The sequence below is a fragment of the Leptidea sinapis genome, chromosome 15 (genome assembly GCF_905404315.1).
Source record: "Leptidea sinapis chromosome 15, ilLepSina1.1, whole genome shotgun sequence".
NCBI classification, from domain to species: Eukaryota; Metazoa; Arthropoda; class Insecta; order Lepidoptera; family Pieridae; genus Leptidea; species Leptidea sinapis.
The window spans coordinates 10,719,459-10,741,960 of NC_066279.1; the positions used below are offsets into that span (position 1 = coordinate 10,719,459).

Here is a 22,502-nt window from a genome sequence, read left to right on the forward strand (position 1 = left end):
CCTTCCGCCGCGACCCACTCCCGCCTCCTCACGACTCAAGCACATCTCACCTATAACTATATATGTAGTAACAAACCTATCTTGGATGACACCGACTTGAGAACCTCCTCCTTCTTTAAAGTTGGTTAAAAATAGTTGTCAATGACTCGCTCAGTGATATTTCCCGTATAGGAATGAGTGAAGAAAAAGTTCTTAACACGTTCATTACCACTACGATTTTCATGATGTCTTCTCAGATGCCGCCTACATTTTCCGGTGGACTCACCAGGTGAGTCGCCGGCACTGCTATATAAATTGAATCGACTCGCCACGCGAGTTCACTGGCACTACTTATGGTAAATTCTATGTTTTGTTATTTTTGTGGCCGTCACAGTGTACAACGCAATTAAAAAGTGTTTTGATTTTAACAGATTTAGGGCTCTATTTTTCACTCCATAATGCTTTAGTTTTAGGAGTAAAGTTTCATGGTGGACGCAGTCAAATGCTTTTGGCAAATCACAAAAAATGCCCAATTCATCCTGTGACTCTTCCCAGGCGTCAAAGATGTGCTCAATGAGTCTAGTACCCGCATTAATTGTTGATAAGCCCCTAGTGAAACCAAACTGATTTTTGTTCATTAATTTACAAAAATGCATTTGTAGCTGTTGAAGCAAAAGTTTTTCAAAAATTTTACTAAAAACAGGCAGCACTGAAATAGGTCTGAAATTAGCAGGGTCAAAAGAACTGCCCGATTTAAACAAAGGTATAACTTTGCTGTATTTCATGAGGTCAGGGAACACACCCTCATCTATGCATTCATTAAATATTATTGCTAATTCAGGTGCTATAATGTCAAGTATGTATTTAACAATATTAGTCGAAGGGCCCCATAGGTCTTTTGTATTTTTTAGGTTAGTTAATTTGAAGATTTTTATTATATCGCTACCTGTAACATACTTAAATTTGAAGTCAGTAGAAGATACTATATACGTGTAATTTAAGCATATCATATGCTGCTTTTGGCGAAGAGTTAAGGTATTTGGTCGTGACAATCGGGATTTCGGAGAAGTATTTATCAAATTCATTTGCTATATCTATTTCCGAATTTATAACGCGATTATTAATATTTAAACAGATAGAGGTGTTACGGCAATTCGATCTACCAGTTTCATTGTTAATTACACTCCAAGTCGCTTTTACTTTATTATTACTGTTTTTAATTTTATCTGCAATGAAACGTGATTTCGCTTCATGACAAACTATTTTAAAAAGCTTGGAGTATTTTTTACATATATTTTAAAGTCTTCACTATTATTGTAATGTTTCTCATAATAAAGGTCATATAAGCGTTTACGACTTTTGTGGATACCCATTGTTGCCCAATCATTAAAACTATGTTTGTTGTTTACTGTCACCGTTACTGGAGTAAAAATCCTGTCAAATTCCTCACAGAAGGAATTGAAGACTAAGTTGTAGTGAAAATTAGCAGTTTCGCCACAGTGTAAAAATGGTATTGTATTTACCAAATTATTTCTAAACCTCTCAAGACGGCTACCCGTAACTGGTATAATCGTCACCTTTTTTGGTCTGACATTTTCCAATCTTCTATTTACGTTTATAAGTTGCCCACTATGGTCGGACTGAAGATTATTAATTATGAGTTTACTAGTAATAGTAACATCTGTAAAAATATTATCTAAACAGGTTGCTGTTGTAGAAGTGATTCTAGTAGGTTCCCAAAATACATTGAACAAATTAAAACTTTGAAATAAATTTTTAAGGCTAGTACAATTGGTCGACGGTTCAAGCAAGTTTATATTAAAATCTCCACACACTATAATTGACTTGCTAGTTTTGCAAAATTTTGATAGTACCTCCTCCATTCTATGTTGGAATTGTTCATATGATGCAGTGGGGGGGCGGTATACACTTACAATAATAAATTGCTCTAGTTCTATACAAACTATCTCAATTAGTTTTTCTATAGAGAGATTAACAATATCTCTTCTATTTTTACATTTTAATCTATTATTAATAATAATTAGGGAACCTCCATGTATTGCCCTACTTCTACAAAACGAACTGACTACTTTATATTCTCTAAAACTAAACTGGAGCTGATGACTCTTACGCCAATGTTCTGTAATACATAATATATCTATATTACAGCAGCTCAAAAACAGTTCAATTTCTAATTCCTTACTTGAGATACATTGTATATTCTGGTGAACAATATTTATGAGCTTTATATTATGATTATCTATAGCAGTAACATTTATTTTTGGTGAATGTTGCCTATTTTGTATGATATTGCAAGAGTTGTCCTCCCTTGTCAAATAACTTAATTTAAATTAATTGAAGAAAAATCTTCATTGTTATATTTTTGTACATTAGTACTAATACATTCCCCAATAGGGGCTTTTATGTCGTTTATTTTACAATTTTGCCCAATAGAGGCATGTTTATTAAATAATACTACAGAGGAAGTAGTTTGTGGACTAAGACTATAAGCTACTAAAGTAGCCAGCTGTCGCTTAACTCTAAATGGTAGGTATAAGGTATTTAACTCTAAAAGGTAGGTAAGGAAGATCAACCATATCGAAACTTGCTTCTATGCACTGAAACACTGTCAAAGTATATGTCTGAGCCTTCCCAAGTAGATGTCATATACACTGACTTTAAGAAAGCATTTGACAAAATTGACCATTCTATTCTTCTTGACAAATTGATACAAATAGGGATTCGAGGCAACTTATATCGATGGTTTTCAGTTTATATCGCCAATATATGTCAAGTTAATGTTCTAAATGCTTTTAAATCTAAGGTAATGTAATCTTAATGGTTTTTAATCTAATCTATCTAAAAATCTTTAAGCTAGTATGTCTATTCTTTCAATAGTTCCGCGTTCGTAAATTTCGCATATTTCATCCTGGAAGACAGAGCAATAATTCTCTAATTTAATTCATTCTCTATTTTGTAGTATGTGTGTTTTTGCACACACTCATCTCTCCAACTGTTATATAAGCGCTTGCATAGCAAAGGAGCTTATAATCGCAGTCAGACTAATCATGAATTAGTACCCGAACCTCCAACATCGCATGCCGAACCTGCCAGTGCTGCCTGTGGGCGGCTCTGTGCAGATGATTATTTATACTCAGCATGAGTGTTAACTATATAATAAAAATATGTTCGTTAAATAATTAATTAAATGAACATAATAATTTTATCAAAGTTGTAATAAAAACAAATAATCAAAATTCGCAAAGATATAAAAATTTTGAGAAGTGTATTTTGGCGTTTGCTGTGCTTGAAGGATGATGATACCGATGATGTGATGATGTGGTGTTGGTGCTTCGCAGGGTGTCAGGAGATGCATGTTATGAGCCCGGTGACTTCTAATGATAGCTCTGTTAACTCGTTAATTAGGGATTGTGTGTGATCTACTTGATTTGATGTCTGTGGCTCTGGAACTGGTGCTGGTGCTAGACACAGCTGCTACCTCCTGAATTTTCTCTATCATCTTGTTGGCAAGCAATGCTAGTTCCTCCAGAGTGGACTTCACGCTGAATGACTCGCTGACGGCGAGCATGGAGCGGATGTGACCTGGCACCAGCTTACTCCACATCATGCGGAGAGTGGTGTCGGTAACCTTGTCCCTCGCAAGGTTACGCATGCGTCGCAGTAGCTGTGTAGGCTTCTAGTCTCCAAGCTCCATCTCGGCGAGTAGCTTTCGGAACTTGCGGCTGTCGGATTTTTTATACACCGATATGAGACACGATGGCTGAATATTGTTTATCTCTCGGTATGTTCAATAGGATTTCGGAGATTTGTTCGATATCGGCCTTTCTAGTGGGACGAGCACTATCTGTGTCATCGGTGTCGGCCTCAAAGCTGTGATACCGTAGTCGCAAATTTTCTCGCCAAAATGGTGGTATGCGCATCGATAGCGCAATGCTTGAAATTTCTGTCGTGGTGGTCGCTGGGAGAGGCTAAGCCTGGTTTTTGTGTACCATTTCTTCGTCGGGTAGATATTCATCGAGCAGAGATTCTACGAGCAGGTATTCATCGAACAGAGGTTCGTTGAGCAGAGATGCGTCGAGCAAGGATTCCTCGTTACGGAGAGCTGGTACAGCTGTTCTTCAATGGGTAGCCTCGCAGAGGTTTGGTGTTCTTGTTCGGGTTCCTCCTTCCTTCGGTGTTCTTGTTCCGGGTCACCAGTATAGAGTCAGCGTGTTTGCTGGGTAAAACTACTGCTGAAGATTGTTGAGTAATATGAGGAATAAGTATGTATATTTAACAAAATCTTTAAAACGAATTAGCCAATTACAATTCATATTATAGAAATTTTGTATAAACAAAGAAATTACACACCAATAGCAAAGCTTACATTTTGTCCAATAGTTACCTAAATGTTTCATTTAATTAGAACCTCGTAATTGACTTACGACGAGAGTCAATGGCGTGCCTCATTCATTAAGATTGAAGGATATCAGCGACGCTGGTCGACGTCAATCTGTGAGTTTGTGGAGCATACGACTGGTTACTTGAGTATAACTGTGGTCTTCTAGAGAACGAGACAATGCTTGTGCTTCGATGAGATGACTGCTGGTAATCTGCACGATTCTATGACGTGATCTCGACCAATGAAAACGACCAAACAACAAAATACAAAAGTAATGTAATGACGTGTAATCTTCCATAATAAAAATATAAATATTAAGATGTTAAATGATGATAGATGCAATGTAGATGCGATATTTTTATGTTCTCGAGAAGTTATCGAGTTATTTTTTTTAGTTCCAAACACTTTGTAAAAGCTTGTTCCAATGTAAACACTTCACTTCTCTTGGATCACAAAAAGGAACTGTTAAACATGTTTTGTCATAAATCAGTTGTCATTGTCAAATTGAAATCATTATTTTTATCAACAATCGTCATTCGTGGCGAAATAGAAATATCAATAATTTATTTGTTTATTAACTAAATTATATTAGAATTTCGATAATTCAAGTTTACTTCGAAGATTTATTTCAGAAGAAAAACACTGTCCTGAGCCGGTTATGCGAGCAACAAATATATATATCAGATTTTTCTGTATTTTTGTTTGATTCAGTCGTCATACAGGTAATAATAATAAAAAAATATTTTTACATTTCACTAAAAAAGTACATTATAACATTCCCAGAATGCTGAGCTAGTGTTAATAGCTATACTACCTGTAGATAACTACTAATCTGCAATTCAGGGGCCATACATTGATTGTGAATCGGTGGTCGTTCATTGCCTCATAAGAATCATTAAAAATAAATATGTAATATACGATTACTACCTACAAAATTGTAAAATGCATGGGTATGATTTTGTTTTCTCTATTATGAATGCCATATAGAAATATTTATAACTCTCTTTTTGACAATTTTATGAGAGCAAAAAATACTTAATATACATTCAAAACCGTTTATGGCGATATCGTTTAGAACCACATACCGGTTAAATTTACCAAAACCAAAGGTCCTGGCTGAATGTTATATGACCGCCTTATCTAAAACATTGGTTTTTACGACATTGTTTACTACGACATACCGCATTAAGCGACCACATTTGATTAATGTTTTCGGAGAATTATATCTGTAGAACGACCGGCTCAGCTGTATTGTAAACAATTTGAATAGGTAACTGTATCCACATCTGGCACAGTATAATAGTCAATGGCTATTATCGTAAAAGTAAACAAAGTTTAGGGTCTTTTGTAAATCTTAGAAACAAAGCACATGCATGCCGTAGCCTCAAGGCCCGCTTCGTCATATCTCTTAAGTCAGTTTATTACTTATCTTTACACAAGACGCACCAAAACATTATTGTTGAGTTAACTGTGAAAATTGTAACATGTCGCAAATAAGAAAACAAATCAGTATCGAAGAAAAACCGCATATTATTTCAAAGCTAGAGAAAGGAATTCCAAACAAAGACCTGGCAAAAGAATATGGTGTATCTCACTCGACAATTTCAACCATTTGGAAAGAAAGGGAGAAAATTCAAATCCTTTACGACAAGAATTTTTTGAAAATGAAACGAGCCAGAACAACGCGGCATACGAAGATTGAGGAAGCTTTGTTAAAGTGGTTTAAATATCAAAGGACAAATAATGTGCCAATAAATGGACCAATTCTTCAACAAGAAGCAAACAATTTTGCTCAATGTTTTGGTGAAGATTTTGTTTGCTCGTCTAGTTGGATTCAATGTTTCTGGGCTCGACATGGCATTGTCGGCGGGAAAATGAGTGGTGAAGCTGCCAGTGTGGACAAAGATGCTGTAAACGAATGTGGCCTACATTATGCGAAGGCTACAGTCCAGAAGACATTATAACGCAGACGAAACCGGACTTTTTTACAATATGACACCAGATAGGACTTTAAAATTCAAAGGAGAATTGTTCGGGAGGAAAAATGTCCAAGACAATCTAACAATCATGGTTGCAGCAAATATGACAGGATCCTGTAAAAGGAAGCTTTTAGTTATTGGGAAATCTAAGAAACCAATATCAGTCAATACAAAGCATTGACAGTAATAATCAGAACAGCTTTATGGTTCTTGATGCCATCTTGATGATATCCGAAGCATGGGAAAAAGTTTCACAAAAAACTATAGCTAACTGCTTTGGGCATGCAGGTTTTAAAGATCTTACAAGTCTTATAACAAGAACCTCAGATGATGTGATTGACGACGATGAAGAGGACAATATTTCTTTGGCTCAATTAGCCCAAAATTTACGACCTGCTTTATCTACTACTGAAACAGACGAGTTCATTGATGTAGATCAGTCTATTGCAATTTGTGCACCAGCTACGGAGGATGATATTGTACATGAAGTTCAAGAGGAAAATGAACAGGAAGACTCGGAAGAACAATTTACAGTGCCAACTTTGATTGACGGTCTCAATGCTGTTAGTGTATTATGAAAGATTGTTCTTTTTAATGAAGAGTTCCACATGCAGGGAAATTGTGACAATACGCTGATTAAAATCCAACGTGAATTACAAAATGTGTATGCACCACAGAAGTGTTTCAAACAAACTATAATTACAGATTTTATGCATACAAAAATGATGGAAAAATGATATTGTTCTTTTATATTATACATTTGTATTGAAGTAAACAAAATGCAGTTTAATTTCCTACATGAATATACATATTATCTTTCCTATTAATACCTGTCGCCGGTTGTTACAACTATCGGTTTTTACGACTCAATATGAGTAGTCCCTTCGATGACGTTATAACAGATTTTGACTGTATTATTTTTTTTACAGAAGTCAAAATGGGAATATCAATAACTCGTTTCTCAGATATAACAAACAATGAGGTGGTGGAGAAATTCTGTTCAAATGAGGTGATATGTCCTAATGATCCATTCTGGAATAAGTTCTTGTCCTTCAATGTTCCCCTGCCAAGTAATGTGTGAGTATGAAGATTTTTTTTTAATTTTATACAATTTATAATGTCTAGATCATATCAGTATATATGAATAGTAATCCAATTTCGTATAAAAAAAATTTAAGTTTAAATCTTCTACGAAATATATGTACAAAATTAAATGTAGCAGCCATAAAAACTAAATATGTAACCAAAATTGCATGCATACTTGAACAGTTGGTTCAGTTGGAAATAGCACTCGAATAGAACCTGAGAGGTCTCCGGTTCGAATCCCACATCATAAATTTTGCTTGCAAATTAAATTTTTATAATTAAACCCAGACATGCTGGTTTTTACTTTAAAAATAACATATTACTTAGCCATAAAAACTGCAAGAGAAATATATGTATAAAAGTATAGCCATATTTGTGTTAATTAAGTAGAGCCATTAAGTAAAGTTAACTTGTGTATTTGCAAACACTCCCTTTAAGTATCGTAGAAATTACTCTTATAGGACACAATTTTTTTTTTCATTCTGTAGTAATTATGAATATTCAGTCAAGAAATTATCACAAAATATTTTTGGTATTATTTTGTAACGAAGACAATGAATTCAATGAGAGAAGTGTATATAAGTCATGAAATCATAATATGTACCATGCTCATTAGGTTTTTAAATTTCAATTGAGTCATATGTTGAGGCAGAAAGGTTTAATTTGCATTAATAAATGTTTAGATTATAGTTTGAAGGGGCTGTTGTTACTAAGACCTGGAAATACTACACCTAAGTCATTCTGCTATTTGATTGGGAAGTTTTGCTGTGATGCTAAAATGTGTAAGACTTTTAAGTGGTGAGAAAATTTACAAAATGAGCAAGACACTTTAGTGATATTGCTTTTCATTACTTGTATAAAGCTCCAAATCAGGCTTGCCCTATAATAAACTTGAACTCAAATGAAGCCAAAAATAAAGTCGCATCCTTCTTGCAAATTGTAGATTGTAATAGTACTGAATCCATCATATCTTATCTATATACATTATAGAACCTCACATATTCTTACTCTCTTATAATCTTTATTAAAGTCTTCACTGCAAAGGATACTGGCTAGGTGGATACTCACAGCACCGTTTTCTGTTTTGAAGCAGGAGTTTTCCAGCTCTTTGTGGTTCGTTTAGAAGGGTGCCATAGATCACAGTTAGTGCCATTACAGGACTAATGATACTTAACAACTTATGCCATACAAAATTTAAGATTCAACAATGATGCTGAGTGGCAGGGTGTATTATCACTTACCAAGCAGTAAATGTCATGCACATTTAGTCACTTTTCTCATAAAAAAAATGTGTATGCCGCATTTAGGGATGTTCTCACACATACCACAGTCATAACATGTGGTCGGGCACATATTTTGTATTTAAAATGAATGGTATAACTAGCTCACCCAGCAAATGTTGTATTGCCATATACTTTAATTAATAAAAAAATTTGGGACAAATAAAATAGATGTTAGCCAATTCTCAAACCTACCCAATATTATGATATTAATTAATTAATTATTAAATAATGAAATTTTGTGTGTGTGTTTACACATACTACCACATTTTGCCGTCATTAGCCGGTGTGGTTGCGGTAAGTGTGAGAAAACCCTAAGTGTTTTGAGAGATTTATCTCTCCTTTTTGCTATATATCCCAAAATGTATTTTATAATTTTTTAGTGATGAGCAATTGCTATTTGATGCCAGTACCGAAGCTTTCTTGGAGAAGATTCTACAGAACAATCCACAGACAGGCAATCTTGGATCATTGGTGAAAGTCTTCATAACAAGAGCCACAGAATTATTGGCTACCCCTAATACCGACAAGTGAGTATCTTTTGTTTTTTTTATGGAATAGGAGGACAAAACAACTATAAGGATCACCACGTGTTATTCTGTGCGAGTGTGGTAATTAACCCCTAACAAGTTTGGCCCGCACATGTTGACATCATAAGATCGCAGGTTGACCCTCTCACTTCAGAAAGCCCTTAGTCGCCTCATACGACACCCTTGAACCTGGCACTCCCCTATTCTTTTTACGCCCCGGGGAAGCATAAGGCACACCACCGAAAACATTATTTTGCCGCACCAGACGATTGGTAAGAGTGTAAACAACATTTACGAGCTTTTTTAAAGGTGCCCTTGTATCGTCCTTATTCATGACGGAAATTTCCTTCAAAATGGTACTGTGACGTACCCTACCGTTTGTCGTTTACGGCGTTTATTACTCGAGTGACCGGCGCAGGTGCATTCTACAATAGCTTTGTACATACATAACATTCGAGCTGACAAACTCGAACCATTTGACAGCGTGCAACGCAGACAATTGCTCTGTGAATTGCTTGATCACTTGGCTTTGTATGGACATCGCTTCATTGCGTGTCTTCTACTGCATTTATGACGGGGAGTATTCCGAAGAGACATTTAACCTGAGCGGCGACGTGGGGCGGGTTGTTCCCTTCCCTAAAATATGATGGCTGGTCCATGCGTCATGCTCGTGAACGGGTGCTATTCGTGGTGGCTGGAAGATCTTGTTACCGGGAGGTCTGCTTGATGTGTTTTTTATTATTATTATTTCCTTTAAAGTTAAAGTTATTATATATTTTATTTTATGAAATGCTCGCATAATGCTTCTTTTTATTTACGGTATGTGTGGATTGATGCATCTACTATACTCAATAACTCTTGTGTTTATAAGCATTAATTTACTTTTTTTTCTTTTTTTGACTTACTCGTGTAAGCCTTTCAGTTTTTGACATTTGAGTATTATTGTTGCGTCACATTTGCATATTATATTGTAATTGAAATGATTTGTAAAACAATTAAAATGTAAATCTTGACTTAAAAGAGTGGCAATGGGTTTCTTGCTACTTCTCATTAGCTCAATCCTTTACGAAGTAGCGGTAAATTCAACACAATTCAAGACATTCATAAGTGTCATTTCCGTGACCTACATGAATAAAGTGTTTTTGAATTTGATTCCTGCCCCTAATTCCACCTTCGTACGACATGCCACAAATTACGGAATCATCCCGTATATCCGGATGTTTTCTAGGAACTTTCTTCCACGTGCAACCAAGCTGTGGAATTTGCTTTCTTGTGAGATGTTTCCAGGACGATACGACATGGGTACCTTCATAAAGAGCGCGTAAACCTTTTGTAACACACATATGTTTTTGAACAAATAGGTTTATTTCATAAAGGTATAGGCATGGCAGCGATAGAATTTTCAATTTTTTAAATAGCGGTCGACAAGAATCTTGGGGGCCGGCTCCACAAACCGCCCTGATACACTTCTTCTGTCCAATAAATAAATGCCCTATGCTCACCGAGTTGCCCCATATGACCAATCCATATCTTAAAGCTGAAACCACGAATGCATGATATGCCATTAGCGGTGTTTTTTCACCTATTGTTTTTGATACGCGTTTGAGAACAAATACATGTTGGTTAATTTTTTTGCTAATTTTGTCAACATGTGACTTGAAGCACAAGTTGCTGTCTAAAGTAATACCAAGAAAATTTACAAGTTGTGCTTCTTTAATATTCTCATTATGATAATTAACATTAATATCTTTTCCTTTCCCATTCTTATTATAATACTGCATATACATTGTTTTTTTTTTATATTTACAGTCAAGTTATTTTCAGTAAGCCATTCAATTGTGTCCTATATTGTTTTATTAATTTCTATATCATATGTCAATTCATTATTACATTTAATTATAATAGAGATGTTATCAGCAAAAAGAGTACAGTTATAAGTAGTAATGCTAGGTAAGTCGTTTATGTAGATTATGAATAGAAGTGGACCCAATATACTTCCTTGTGGTACACCTTTTGTTTTAAGTCTAAGTTCTGATCGATAAGGTATTACTTCTTGTTTATTATTTAATTTAGCCATTTTAACGTATTGAGTGCGGTTTGAAAGATAACTTTTAAGCCACTCATTTGCTAGACCTCGAATACCATATTGAGCGCATTTATGTAATAGATTTTCATGACAAACATTGTCAAAAGCTTTGCTCATATCAAAAAATACTGATGTTACTGGAATTTTTGTGTCCATGCATTCCGATATTTCTTTTATTAGCGAAAAACACGCTAAAGTTGTTGATTTTCCTTTTTAGAAACCATTTTGTTCCTCCAAAATGATATTATGTTTTGTTAAAAAAGATGTTAATCGCTTGTGCAGTATCTTTTCAAAAATTTTTGAGATAACTGGAATGAGTGTGATTGGTCGATAGTTGTTAACATCCTTTTTATCTCCCGCTTTGAGTAAAGGTGTTACTTTTGACTTTTTTAAATTTGATGGGACCTTCTTCAAAAGATAGATTTATTAAGTAGGCTAGGACTGGAGCTAGTTCCTTTATTACCTTTGTTGCTATTTCATCGCAGCCCGTGGAATTTGAATTATTAAGTGACTTAATAACGGTTCTTATCTCCATTTCATCAGTTGGCATTAAGAAAATATTTGAATTGTTATGTTTTAATTTATATGCAGGTTTTTTATTTTTTACTTTACTGACTTTGAGTTTGTATGACTGTATTTATAAAATAATTATTAAAAATAGTAGCAATCTGAGTTGGATTATTTATAATTTTATTTTCATAATTAATTTCATCGATACTTCCTACATTAGAGTTAGTTTTATTTTTAATCACATTCCACGACGCTTTGCATTTATTTTTCGAGTAAAGTATATATTTGTTGTTACTACTTCTCTGGGCTAGGTCTATACACTTGTTGAGAATCTTTGAATAATTAGTAAATTTGTTTTTGTTGGCAGGTATTTTATTCTTATAATATTGATACCTTAATTTTCTATTTGTTGCACATGATTTTTTTATACCTCTGGACAACCATTTTATTTTTATTATCCATTATCTTTTTGTATCTTCGTTACAGGTGTTCTTCTCTCTTGCACGCTTTGTTTGTCTATACGGTAGTATATTGTAAGTCTATGCACGTACCTAACACAGGTAATATTATGTTCCAGTGTCATGGCGGCGTGGCATTGCTACAACGCCCTGTTCGTAATACGAACGGTCACCAAGTATCTGGTGGAAATTGTGGCCGACTATGAGCTGTGTAACCATTTGGATGCCCAACCGACAATGGCTTCTGTGAGTAATGTATTATCAACAATAATAATATTATATCTCTTAACAGAAGATCTTAAATAATACACTAGATACATAAGTGTATTGTAAACAACTAGGCGATTAGGAGAGTCGCCTATTAAAAGGTCGTCAGAAAATGTCCGAGCGCATTTGTATATAAATATAAATAAATAAACACACCAAACTAGGCATAGCCTGTACTATCGGTACAAGAAAAAGATATGTTTAATACAATATACTTACTTAAACATATATAAATACTTATAAATATCCATGACTCGGAAACAAACATTCATATTCATTATATAAATGTTTGCACCTACCGGTATTCGAACCCGGGACCTCTAGCTCAGTAGGCAGGTTCAGTAACCACTGGGCTATAGGGGTATAGGGGTCGTATAAACGTATACAGAAAACATTAAATCATTCGTTCAAATTAACACCTCGTACTGTGGCAATAATGTTCAAAGTCTATTGTAGAAACTCATTAGAAGCTCGCACGCGAATAAGAATCACATTGTTTTAGCAATTGAAATGTAATTATTTAGCAAAATGATTAAGTCAAGTCAGTTACATAATTTTGTTAATTAAAAGGGGCGCTTACCTGAAATATACACTCCATCCTTATTAAGTTTGAATGTGCTGTTATTTAGGCAGTTCTTCACTGAACAATGTCATTGCGTGGTGTGTTATTCAAAGCGCGGTCTAAACACAACAGAGTTTTGCTGCAGAAATTTTTTGAGAGGATTAAATATTGAGTCCTTTCTTGGCAAACATCTCAATTGCGGCCCTCTAGCGCTTAACTGTTCATTTCTCTTATATAGTTTATCGAACCGAACGTCCATAGTGTGTCCATACGTTTTCTATATATCTTGGTCCAAATCGATTGGCTAATGTGTATATATACGACCAAAACATTATTAGTTATTAGCTATGCCCAAAGCTGTGTTTTTTTTGCTTTCGTCAAGGGCATGCGTCATAGCGCAGTCAACAGAGCACGTGAGGCGTGCCTTTATCGGATGATATCAGCCTCCCCGCGTCGGATGGATTTCTTCCCCACAAAGCAATCAACAACAACGACGGAACTAAAATGCTTAATTGACAAAAAAAAATATTGAAGTAGGCGTTACTTTGCGGAAATCCATAATTATACAAATGATTTAATTTTTTTTTAGTGTTAAATCCGCCAATATTTGTTTTTAAAAAATTCGACACGTGTTTCGCCTCTACACGAGGCATCCTCAGGACGTGTTATGTCGCCAAAATCTGGCACGAGAGAAGAGTCTCGAAACACGTGTCGAATTGTTTAAAAACAAATATTGGCGGAATTAACACGAAAGAAAACTTAAATCATTTGTATGCTCAATTGACGTTTATAAAAATCGTCACCTTTTTACTCTATATAGTGGATATTCATTATTATAATACTAGAAATAAGGGATTGCTTGCAGCTAAATCTAGGAGGCTTCATAAGATATATAATAGCTTTAAGGGATTTATCCTTATACACTTTTATAATAAAGTCGTAGTCACTGTTCAGGCAATATTTATAATTTAAATGTTTCATTAAAATATGGCTCTGTCGTCAATCCTGGTACTAGTTCACTAACATACACATTAGCAGGAGAATTATATTATATGGACGGAATTGAGAATCTAAACCAATCTCAAATTCAATTGAACACACAAAAAAATCATCAAAATCGGTCCAGCCGCTTAGGAGGCAGTTCAATTGTGAATCTAAACCATCCTCGAATCCCCTTGAACACACACAAAAAATTTCATCAAAATCGGTCCAGCCGTCTAGGTGGAGTTCAGTGACATACACACGCACACAAGAAATATATATATGTACTAGTGGACCCAACAGACGTTGTTCTGTCGGAAATTTCGGACACACGTCTTTAATTTGAAAAATCGGTCCAGCTGTTAGAAGGAGTCCTCTAAAATACACTATATGGACGGAATTGAGAATCTAAAACAATCTCAAATTCACTGGAACACACAAACAAATCATCAAAATCGGTCCAGCCGTTTAGGGGGTAGTTAAATTTGAATCAAAATCATTCTCAAATCCACCTGAAGACACACACCAATCTCAAATTCACTGCAACACAAAAAAAAATCATCAAAATCGGTCCAGCCGTTTAGGAGGTAGTTCAGTTGTGAATCTAAACCATTCTCGAATCCACCTGAATACACACAGAAAGTTTCAATAGAATCGGTCCAGCCGTCTAGGAGGAGTTCAGTGACATACACACGCACACAAGAAATATATATATGGCGTTGCGTTCGTTAACGCATTCAATTATTGAAAGCTGAATAGAAAGATGAAGACGAAAAGGTACGGTGTGCCTTTTCGTCTTCATAGACATAGGTATTACCAAATAAGCCGCTCTTTCATATAGCCTATTGTTTAATTCTAGCCACCCCCATCGGCAGAGAAAGAGGAGCAATCACAAACAGAGCCCACACAGAAAGCGCCGAACGCAGAGAGCCGAACTGAAATGCTGGTTGATGCATTGATAAGTGTCATCATTGACGTACCCGTAACGTAAGTACATCATAGGCCACCTCTGAATGCGCGCTTCTATCGTCGCGCTGTCCGTTATTCCATCAGCGTATAGATGCGACTCGCTACTGAGTCTCCGCTTGATGTGATATTTCGCCTTAAATGTCAGTGTTTATATTATACCCAAATCATATTTTGCCCTGTGCTGCCCCGGGGCGTAAAAAGAATAGGGTAGTCCCAGGTCCAAGGGTATCGTAAGAGGCGACTACGGGCTTTTTGAAAGTGGGAGAGTCACGCTGCTGTCTTATGACGTCAGCACAATCGGGCCAGACTCGTCCGGGTTACTTACCACACTCGCACAGAATACCGGCGTGAAGTAGCGGCCTAGTGCCGCTATGTTTCGCATAGGCTAGTGTCGAGGACCGGAGGCCATTACGGAGCCGCAGATATCTCGACCTAGCGATACGTCATATTTAACGTACCCCGGGTACAAAATTGAGCATAATTTCATGCCTCATGCCGGGGTATGTGTGTACGTTAGGGAGGATATCTGCTGTCGCCGTCTCGGCAATTTTGAGGGTAGGGGCCTGTCTACTCTCTGGCTCCGCGTAGATTTAGAGGACCGCGTCCGCATCTATGCGTGTGTCTACAGGTCCCATAGTGGTAACGCAGAAACGGATCACCTCATGGGCTGCGTTCAAGCGGCACTTGATGACGTGCTTGCTCAGATCCCCTCCGCTGAAATCGTAGTCTTGGGTGATTTCAACGGGCACAATGCCGAATGGCTTGGATCACGTACCACAGACTACGCAGGGCGATCTGTGCATAATTTTGCATTGGCGTATGGTCTGTCCCAATTGGTTGAGTCGCCGACGCGGCTCCCGGATGTGGATAGCCACATGCCGTCCTTATTAGATCTTCTGCTGACTACACAGATTGGGATAGGACGCGTTCCTTTTTTGCATCCTACCCTTAGGGCAGGGTTTGTTTCCCTTCGGATGATCCTAGTGCCTGCGCCGTTGCAGTAGCCGATGTGATACTGCAGGGCATGGATATTTTTATACCAAGCTCTGTAGTAGAGATCGGTGGCAGATCACAGCCCTGGTTCGATGCGTCAGTTAAAGCAGCATCTGACTGCAAAAAACAGGCGTATCGAACTTGGGTTGGGTGCGCTGGGCTCAAAGGATCCGAACTGCAAAGTTCTGAAGAGGAAATATAACCGTGCCTCCAGATTTTTTAAGCGGCAAATCGCCCGTGCGAAATCGAAGCACGTCGTCAAAATTGGCGAGCAGCTTTCCTTACCCGACCGGAACACGCAAGTTCTGGTCGTTGTCGAAAGCTGCTCTTGGTAACTTCAACCAGCCGTCCATGCCGCCGTTGCACATGAGGAATGACACCCTGGCCCATACGGCAAAAGAGAAAGCCGATCTCCTGTGCACTCTTTTTGCCTCCAACTCGACTCTTGACGACAACGGAAAAACACCGCCGACCATCCCGCGGTGTCAGAGCTCCATGCCTGAAGTACAGTTCCGACAGAAAACTGTTAGGCGAGCTCTGTTTTCGTTGGACGTCAGGAAGTCGAGCGGGCCGGATGGCATTTCTCCAATCGTGCTTAGAATGTGTGCCCCTGAGTTGACGCCGGTGCTAACGCGTTTATTCCGGCACTCTTATTCAAAAGGCATAGTCCCTGATTCATGGAAGTCAGCCCTTGTCCATCCGATCCCAAAAAAAGGAGACAGTTCGGATCCGGCAAACTACAGGCCTATTGCTATTACCTCCCTACTCTCCAAAATCATGGAGAGCATAATTAACCGCCAGCTCTTGGTATACCTTGAGGGTCACCAGTTGATCAACGACCGGCAGTACGGCTTTCGCCATGGTCGGTCGACTGGCGATCTTCTGGTATACCTAACACATAGATGGGCGGCGGCTATTGAAAGCAAGGGGGAAGGCCTGGCAGTTGGTCTGGATATAGCGAAGGCCTTTGATCGTGTATGGCACAAGGCTCTCCTCGCAAAACTTCCATCATTTGGGCTTCCCGAGAGCTTATGCAAGTGGACCTCCAGCTTCCTCACTGGGCGCAGCATACAGGTCGTTATCGACGGTTATTGCTCGAATCCCAAGCCCGTGAACGCTGGAGTGCCCCAAGACTGTGTGCTATCTCCCACGCTGTTTCTTCTGCATATCAATGATATGTTGGACACCGCCAACATGCATTGCTATGCAGACGACAGCACTGGTGATGCCGTATATACGGGCCATGCAGGTCTCTCTCGGGAAAACGTCGACCAGTGCCGGGAGAAACTTGTGTCTTCTATCGAGTCCTCTCTCGAGAAGGTTGCGGAATGGGGTTAGTTGAACCTTGTCCAATTTAACCCCCAGAATACTCAAGTTTGCGCGTTTACCACTAAAAAAACCCCATTTGCCGTATCACCGCTCTTCGAGAACACTGCCCTTAAAGCCTCGCCTAGTATCGGAATACTGGGTCTCGAAATCTCGAGCAATTGCCAATTCCGTGGCCATCTGGAGGGCAAAGCCAAACTGGCTTCAAAGAAACTGGGCGTCATAAATAGAGCACGGCAATACTTCAAGCCGGCCCACATTCTAGCGCTCTACAAAGCGCAGGTCCGGCCTCACATGGAGTATTGCTGTCATCTCTGGTCTGGCGCACCTCAGTATCAGCTCGATCCATTTGACCGCGTGCAACGCAGAGCAGCTCGAATTGTCGGGGACCCAGTACTCTGTGAACGGCTGGATCACTTGGCGTTGCGTAGAGACGTCGCTTCATTGTGTGTCTTCTACCGCATGTATCACGGGGAGTGTTCCGAAGAGCTGTTCAACCTGATTCCTGCCGCCGAATTTCACCTTCGCACGACACGCCACAAGTTACGATATCATCCCCACCATCTGGATGTGTGGCGGTCCTCCACAGTGCGGTTTTCAAGGAGCTTTCTTCCTCGTACCACGAAGCTGTGGAATGAGCTTCCTTGTGCGGTGTTTCCGGGACGATACGACATGGGTACCTTCAAGAAAAGCGCGTACACCTTCCTTAAAGGCCGGCAACGCTCCTGTGATTCCTCTGGTGTTGCAGGAGAGTGTGGGCGGCGGTGATCACTTAAAACCAGGTGACCCGTACGCTCGTTTGTCCTCCTATTCCATAAAAAAAAAAATTCATTACTTGACTTAATTCTCGGTGCGTCCCGAGTGACAGCGCACCGCGCATGCGCAATCCGCCACGAAAGAGTGCATGTTTGTTGCTTTGTTGTATTACAATAAGAGACGAGACGAGCAGGACGTTCAACTGATGGTAATAGATCCCTCCTGCCCATTGCAACGCAGTGCCACTCAGGATTCATGAAAAACCCTAAAATTTTGAGCACAACAATTGCGCTCGTCACCTTGAGACATAAGATGTTAAGTCTCATTTGCCCAGTAATTTGGCTGTCCGAACTGCGAGCTGGCGAACACTCGATCCAGCAAATTTGTTATGTATATTACAGCCATTGTTAAATACTCTATTTGATTGAAAAGAGTGGCCGTTGAGCTTCTTGTATGTTCTTCTCACAAGCTCAACTTTTTTCGAACATATGGTAGATTCAGTAATTTAAATGAAATATTTATATATATTTATAGTGACGATTCAAAAACGCTTAATTTAAGCCTAATCGAATAAAGTTTAATTGACTTTGACTAAGGACGCACCCTTTTAATTAAAATAAATAGTATGATACTGTAGAAAATCTGCTGCTGCTCGAATTGTCGGGGACCCAGTGCTCTGTGAACGTCAGATCACTTGTCAGATCACTTATATAAAAAAATATAAATAATAAAGCCACCTGCCACACGCCCACGCTATGCAACCGTTGCCATGGTAACCGTTGATATAACTTATGACATTTATTTCAGGGATAACACATACTACCTACATCTAGAATGCATCAATTCTCTTTTGGTGCTTATGTCTATCTATATGTCCGCCAGCGCGGAGACCAAGGAGCTAATAGACTTTTCGCCTATTTACATGTAAGATGCAATAATTGTTCATCATAATATATTAATGACAGAACCTTAGATAATTTATATGTGAAGATAGAGCCTCTTGCTGTTAGGTAACGCATGAGAACAGGCCAGGTTTATTACTTTAGTGTGCTTGACAGTTCTTACACTCACGATATGTTAGTCACTTAGTGTGCGGGCATGGCTGAAAATAGAGACTCACATATTGTGCTCATAAAAATGTACACAAACTTTTAAATTAAAAACCTCCTCCATGTGTTGGAGTTGGTATACAGAAGGAAAAAGTATCAGCGCGGTAATGAATAAATTTCCGCGCGCTTAACACATGTAAAAGTGTTCTTATTGATAAAATGTTTTAAAAAAGTATTATATATACTCAAATATCATAAATTCTGCTCAAGAACCGCACATTATGACCACCATAAAATAGACTGTTAAATTACTTTGACTGTTAAGTTATTACTTAAGTTATTATAAGTCACATAAACTAAACAATAACATCTTCATCAACTTAAAACAAAGAAATTTGATTTGACCTCTATTTTAATATCGGCCGAGATAACATTTAGTTCGAAATGAAATTTCAATTAGCAATTAAATTTTTGTTGCACGTAAGTAAGATATCGAACGATATGATAGTTGGGGCCGACTCTATTTTGTCTCTGAATTAAAAAAAACTATGACGTGTATGTGTAGGCTACACAGACAAGTCTGTCTGTGGGTCTGTCTGTCTAGTCAGACCTACAGTCACATAAACTACTACAATGTACTTATGCTTAAATTAAATAAATAAATAAAATCACATTTATTGTTTTCAAAGAAAAAATACAGAATATCATATGTGCTACATATGATTACAAATTAAAATGAAAACAAATGGTAGTGGCTCAGCTACTGCTGCTCAGCGTACATTACTCCGAGCAGCGCTGGTTTTCAGCCGCCCCCTTCCCTGAGGTGTTATTAGGGAAATATTAGAGTCCGCTACCACCAGATATAAGTCATCAATAAAATTTAAAATAAACTTACAAATGTTGTAATTATAATAACAGATACTGAGTTTCATATAATTATGTTTTAAAATCTATCATATTTATTCTAACAATTTATAATATTATGTGATGGGTTTTTCAGAACACTATTTCAAAGTAGATACAGTATGCACGCCCCCCTCTTGGTCAAGACGCTTCTCAATAACCTGTCAAATATGACTTCGGCACCGCCGCAGTACGGAGCTCGAGGTCCCGGAAGTGTGTTACTAAGTATTGCCTGTAAGTTTTTGAAGTGAAACTTCTTTAGAATCGTTGTGATTTGAAACTCGATGAAACGAAAAAGCGGGACGATTAAAACTCAAACAGATAAATGTATAGAATGCAGCCGGCGAGAGAATGAGACAGACACATAAATTCATAAGATTTAACGTGGGAGAAAATGAGATAGGAAGCATTATACAGTGTTTTGGTACCAGGCGATCATAGATGAAGAAGAGATTACGCTAGATACGCTAATATACCTTAATATATTCTGACGTAATGCGCATGACGTATTACTTCATAGACAGCAGGAGAACAGAAATATGGTAGCGGTGATAGTAATGTCTTTCATAGCGGTTGAAATCATGTGTCTTCCTAGCAACATGTACCAGCACCTCATATGCAGTTTAGAGGGTCATGCACAAATTATCTTAAAATTATTATACAAGTGCTGATCCGTTGTTGTTGTTCGTGGTTCTCTTTGGGCTCTTTGTTTTACTACACCCTGTTGGTAAGTGATATAATTAGTGATGTGTCAATTTCTATTCTCATGATCTCGACATTCTCGATAGTTTAGATAACGAATGATTATGGACGGAAAATATTTTTTTCCTCGTCTCCATACCACGGGTTTTATACCTTAACGTTAGTGGTGTGATAAGTACAATCTATCAATCTAGGCAAAGATGTATAACTTATTTGTACAGTGGTATAATAATTTACGTAGTATTTCTATAAAATGGCCTTAAGCTATTTTATTATTAATAAGTTTTGTTTGCGTATTAATAACCAATTTATCTTTTTCCTTGGGATTTTTTCCATGTCCTCTTTTAAGACAGTTAATAATTTATTAACTGTCACAAAATATTTGTTAGTTATTTAGTGGAGAGTGCCAACTTTCGCAAACATTATTTGTTCTGTGTCTTTCTCCGTCAACGTTCCATTCTGCAAAGAAACTTTCATTTCAGAGGCACCCAAATCTTTGGTTTATTTTTTATGTAATCCCATCCTTCAGTGATAAATTCTGGAGGCACGAGAGGTACCACTGCGCATAAACCAGCAATTCGTCTGTGTAACTTACCATTTATACCAATTGACTTTGCGCCACAAACAACAAAAAAAATGCTACTCTCATTTTTACACTGCTTTAGGCCATTTTATGGAAATACTACGTTAATTATTATACCTATGTACAATAGTTATATATCTTTGCCTAGATTAACAGATTGTACTTATCAAACCACTAACGTTAACATATAAAAGTTGTAGTAAAACCCGTGGTATCATCAACATTCGTTATCTAAAGTATCGAGAATGTCGAGATCAGGAGAATAGAAAATGACACATCACTAATTATACCAGTTACCAACAGGGTGTAGTAAAACCCTTGGTGTGACAAAAAGGTGTGACCACGAGTCGGGAATGATTGTACGTGTGTTAATACGTGTTTCTGCGCGCAAGCGTAGTACAAAACTAGAGAAAAGACATCACAACAACAACTTGGTGTTTTGTATACGTACGTAGATTTTTCATTGTTTTTAAAGTAAAATTCTTCATCATTTTTGAAGGTTTCACTTCTACTACGTATGAATTGCACACATTAATGTTTTTTTAATGGCGGCTTTCAATTGGGACATAGTTAAGCAGAAAGGACTCAAACCAAACAAAGACACTTTTGACTTATAGGCATTTGAAGCTTCAGCTCTAAATAATCTTCCATAATAATATCCTATATAAATATCAAAAACTTAAAAATAGGTTTTTCACTACATGACAGATTCGACCTTCAGGAGTACAATGGCATACCTAACTCTATTTTGACCAAAGTGTGGTTTGAGTCCTTTCTGCTTAACTACGTCCAATTATAATATTTACTGTCTTATTCATAATAACTTAGCGGAGATTTAAAACATCGCTAATATACGCTTGTTATAAAATGGACAGGAATCTAAACTTGAAATTTGAATTTCCATATAGTTACAGTCAGAAAAAATATACTAAATACTAGGTTAAACGGATAGATATTATTGAAGGCTTATATAAAATCTGAGTTTCTATTGAGCTTTTCATGGTGTTAATAATAAAAAAACATATTATTTATTCACTTATGTCAAATGACATATACATTTGACGACTTACTAACATTTCGAAAAAATTTATCTTTAATGAG

The 22,502-nt window shown here is 37.4% G+C and overlaps 1 protein-coding gene across 1 annotated transcript in view; it reads left to right on the top strand.

Moving 5' to 3' along the window:
• Nucleotides 1–4,886: 4,886 nt before the first annotated feature.
• Nucleotides 4,887–22,502, top strand: part of LOC126968460 (dymeclin) — a 32,738-nt gene continuing 15,122 nt past the window's right edge. The window contains exons 1-7 of the mRNA XM_050813509.1: nt 4,887–5,103; nt 7,290–7,437; nt 9,110–9,256; nt 12,430–12,556; nt 14,980–15,107; nt 18,972–19,088; nt 20,214–20,350. Of these exons, the coding sequence (XP_050669466.1) occupies nt 7,298–7,437; nt 9,110–9,256; nt 12,430–12,556; nt 14,980–15,107; nt 18,972–19,088; nt 20,214–20,350 (796 nt within the window). The 5' untranslated portion in view covers nt 4,887–5,103; nt 7,290–7,297. The remainder of the gene's footprint in view (nt 5,104–7,289; nt 7,438–9,109; nt 9,257–12,429; nt 12,557–14,979; nt 15,108–18,971; nt 19,089–20,213; nt 20,351–22,502) is intronic.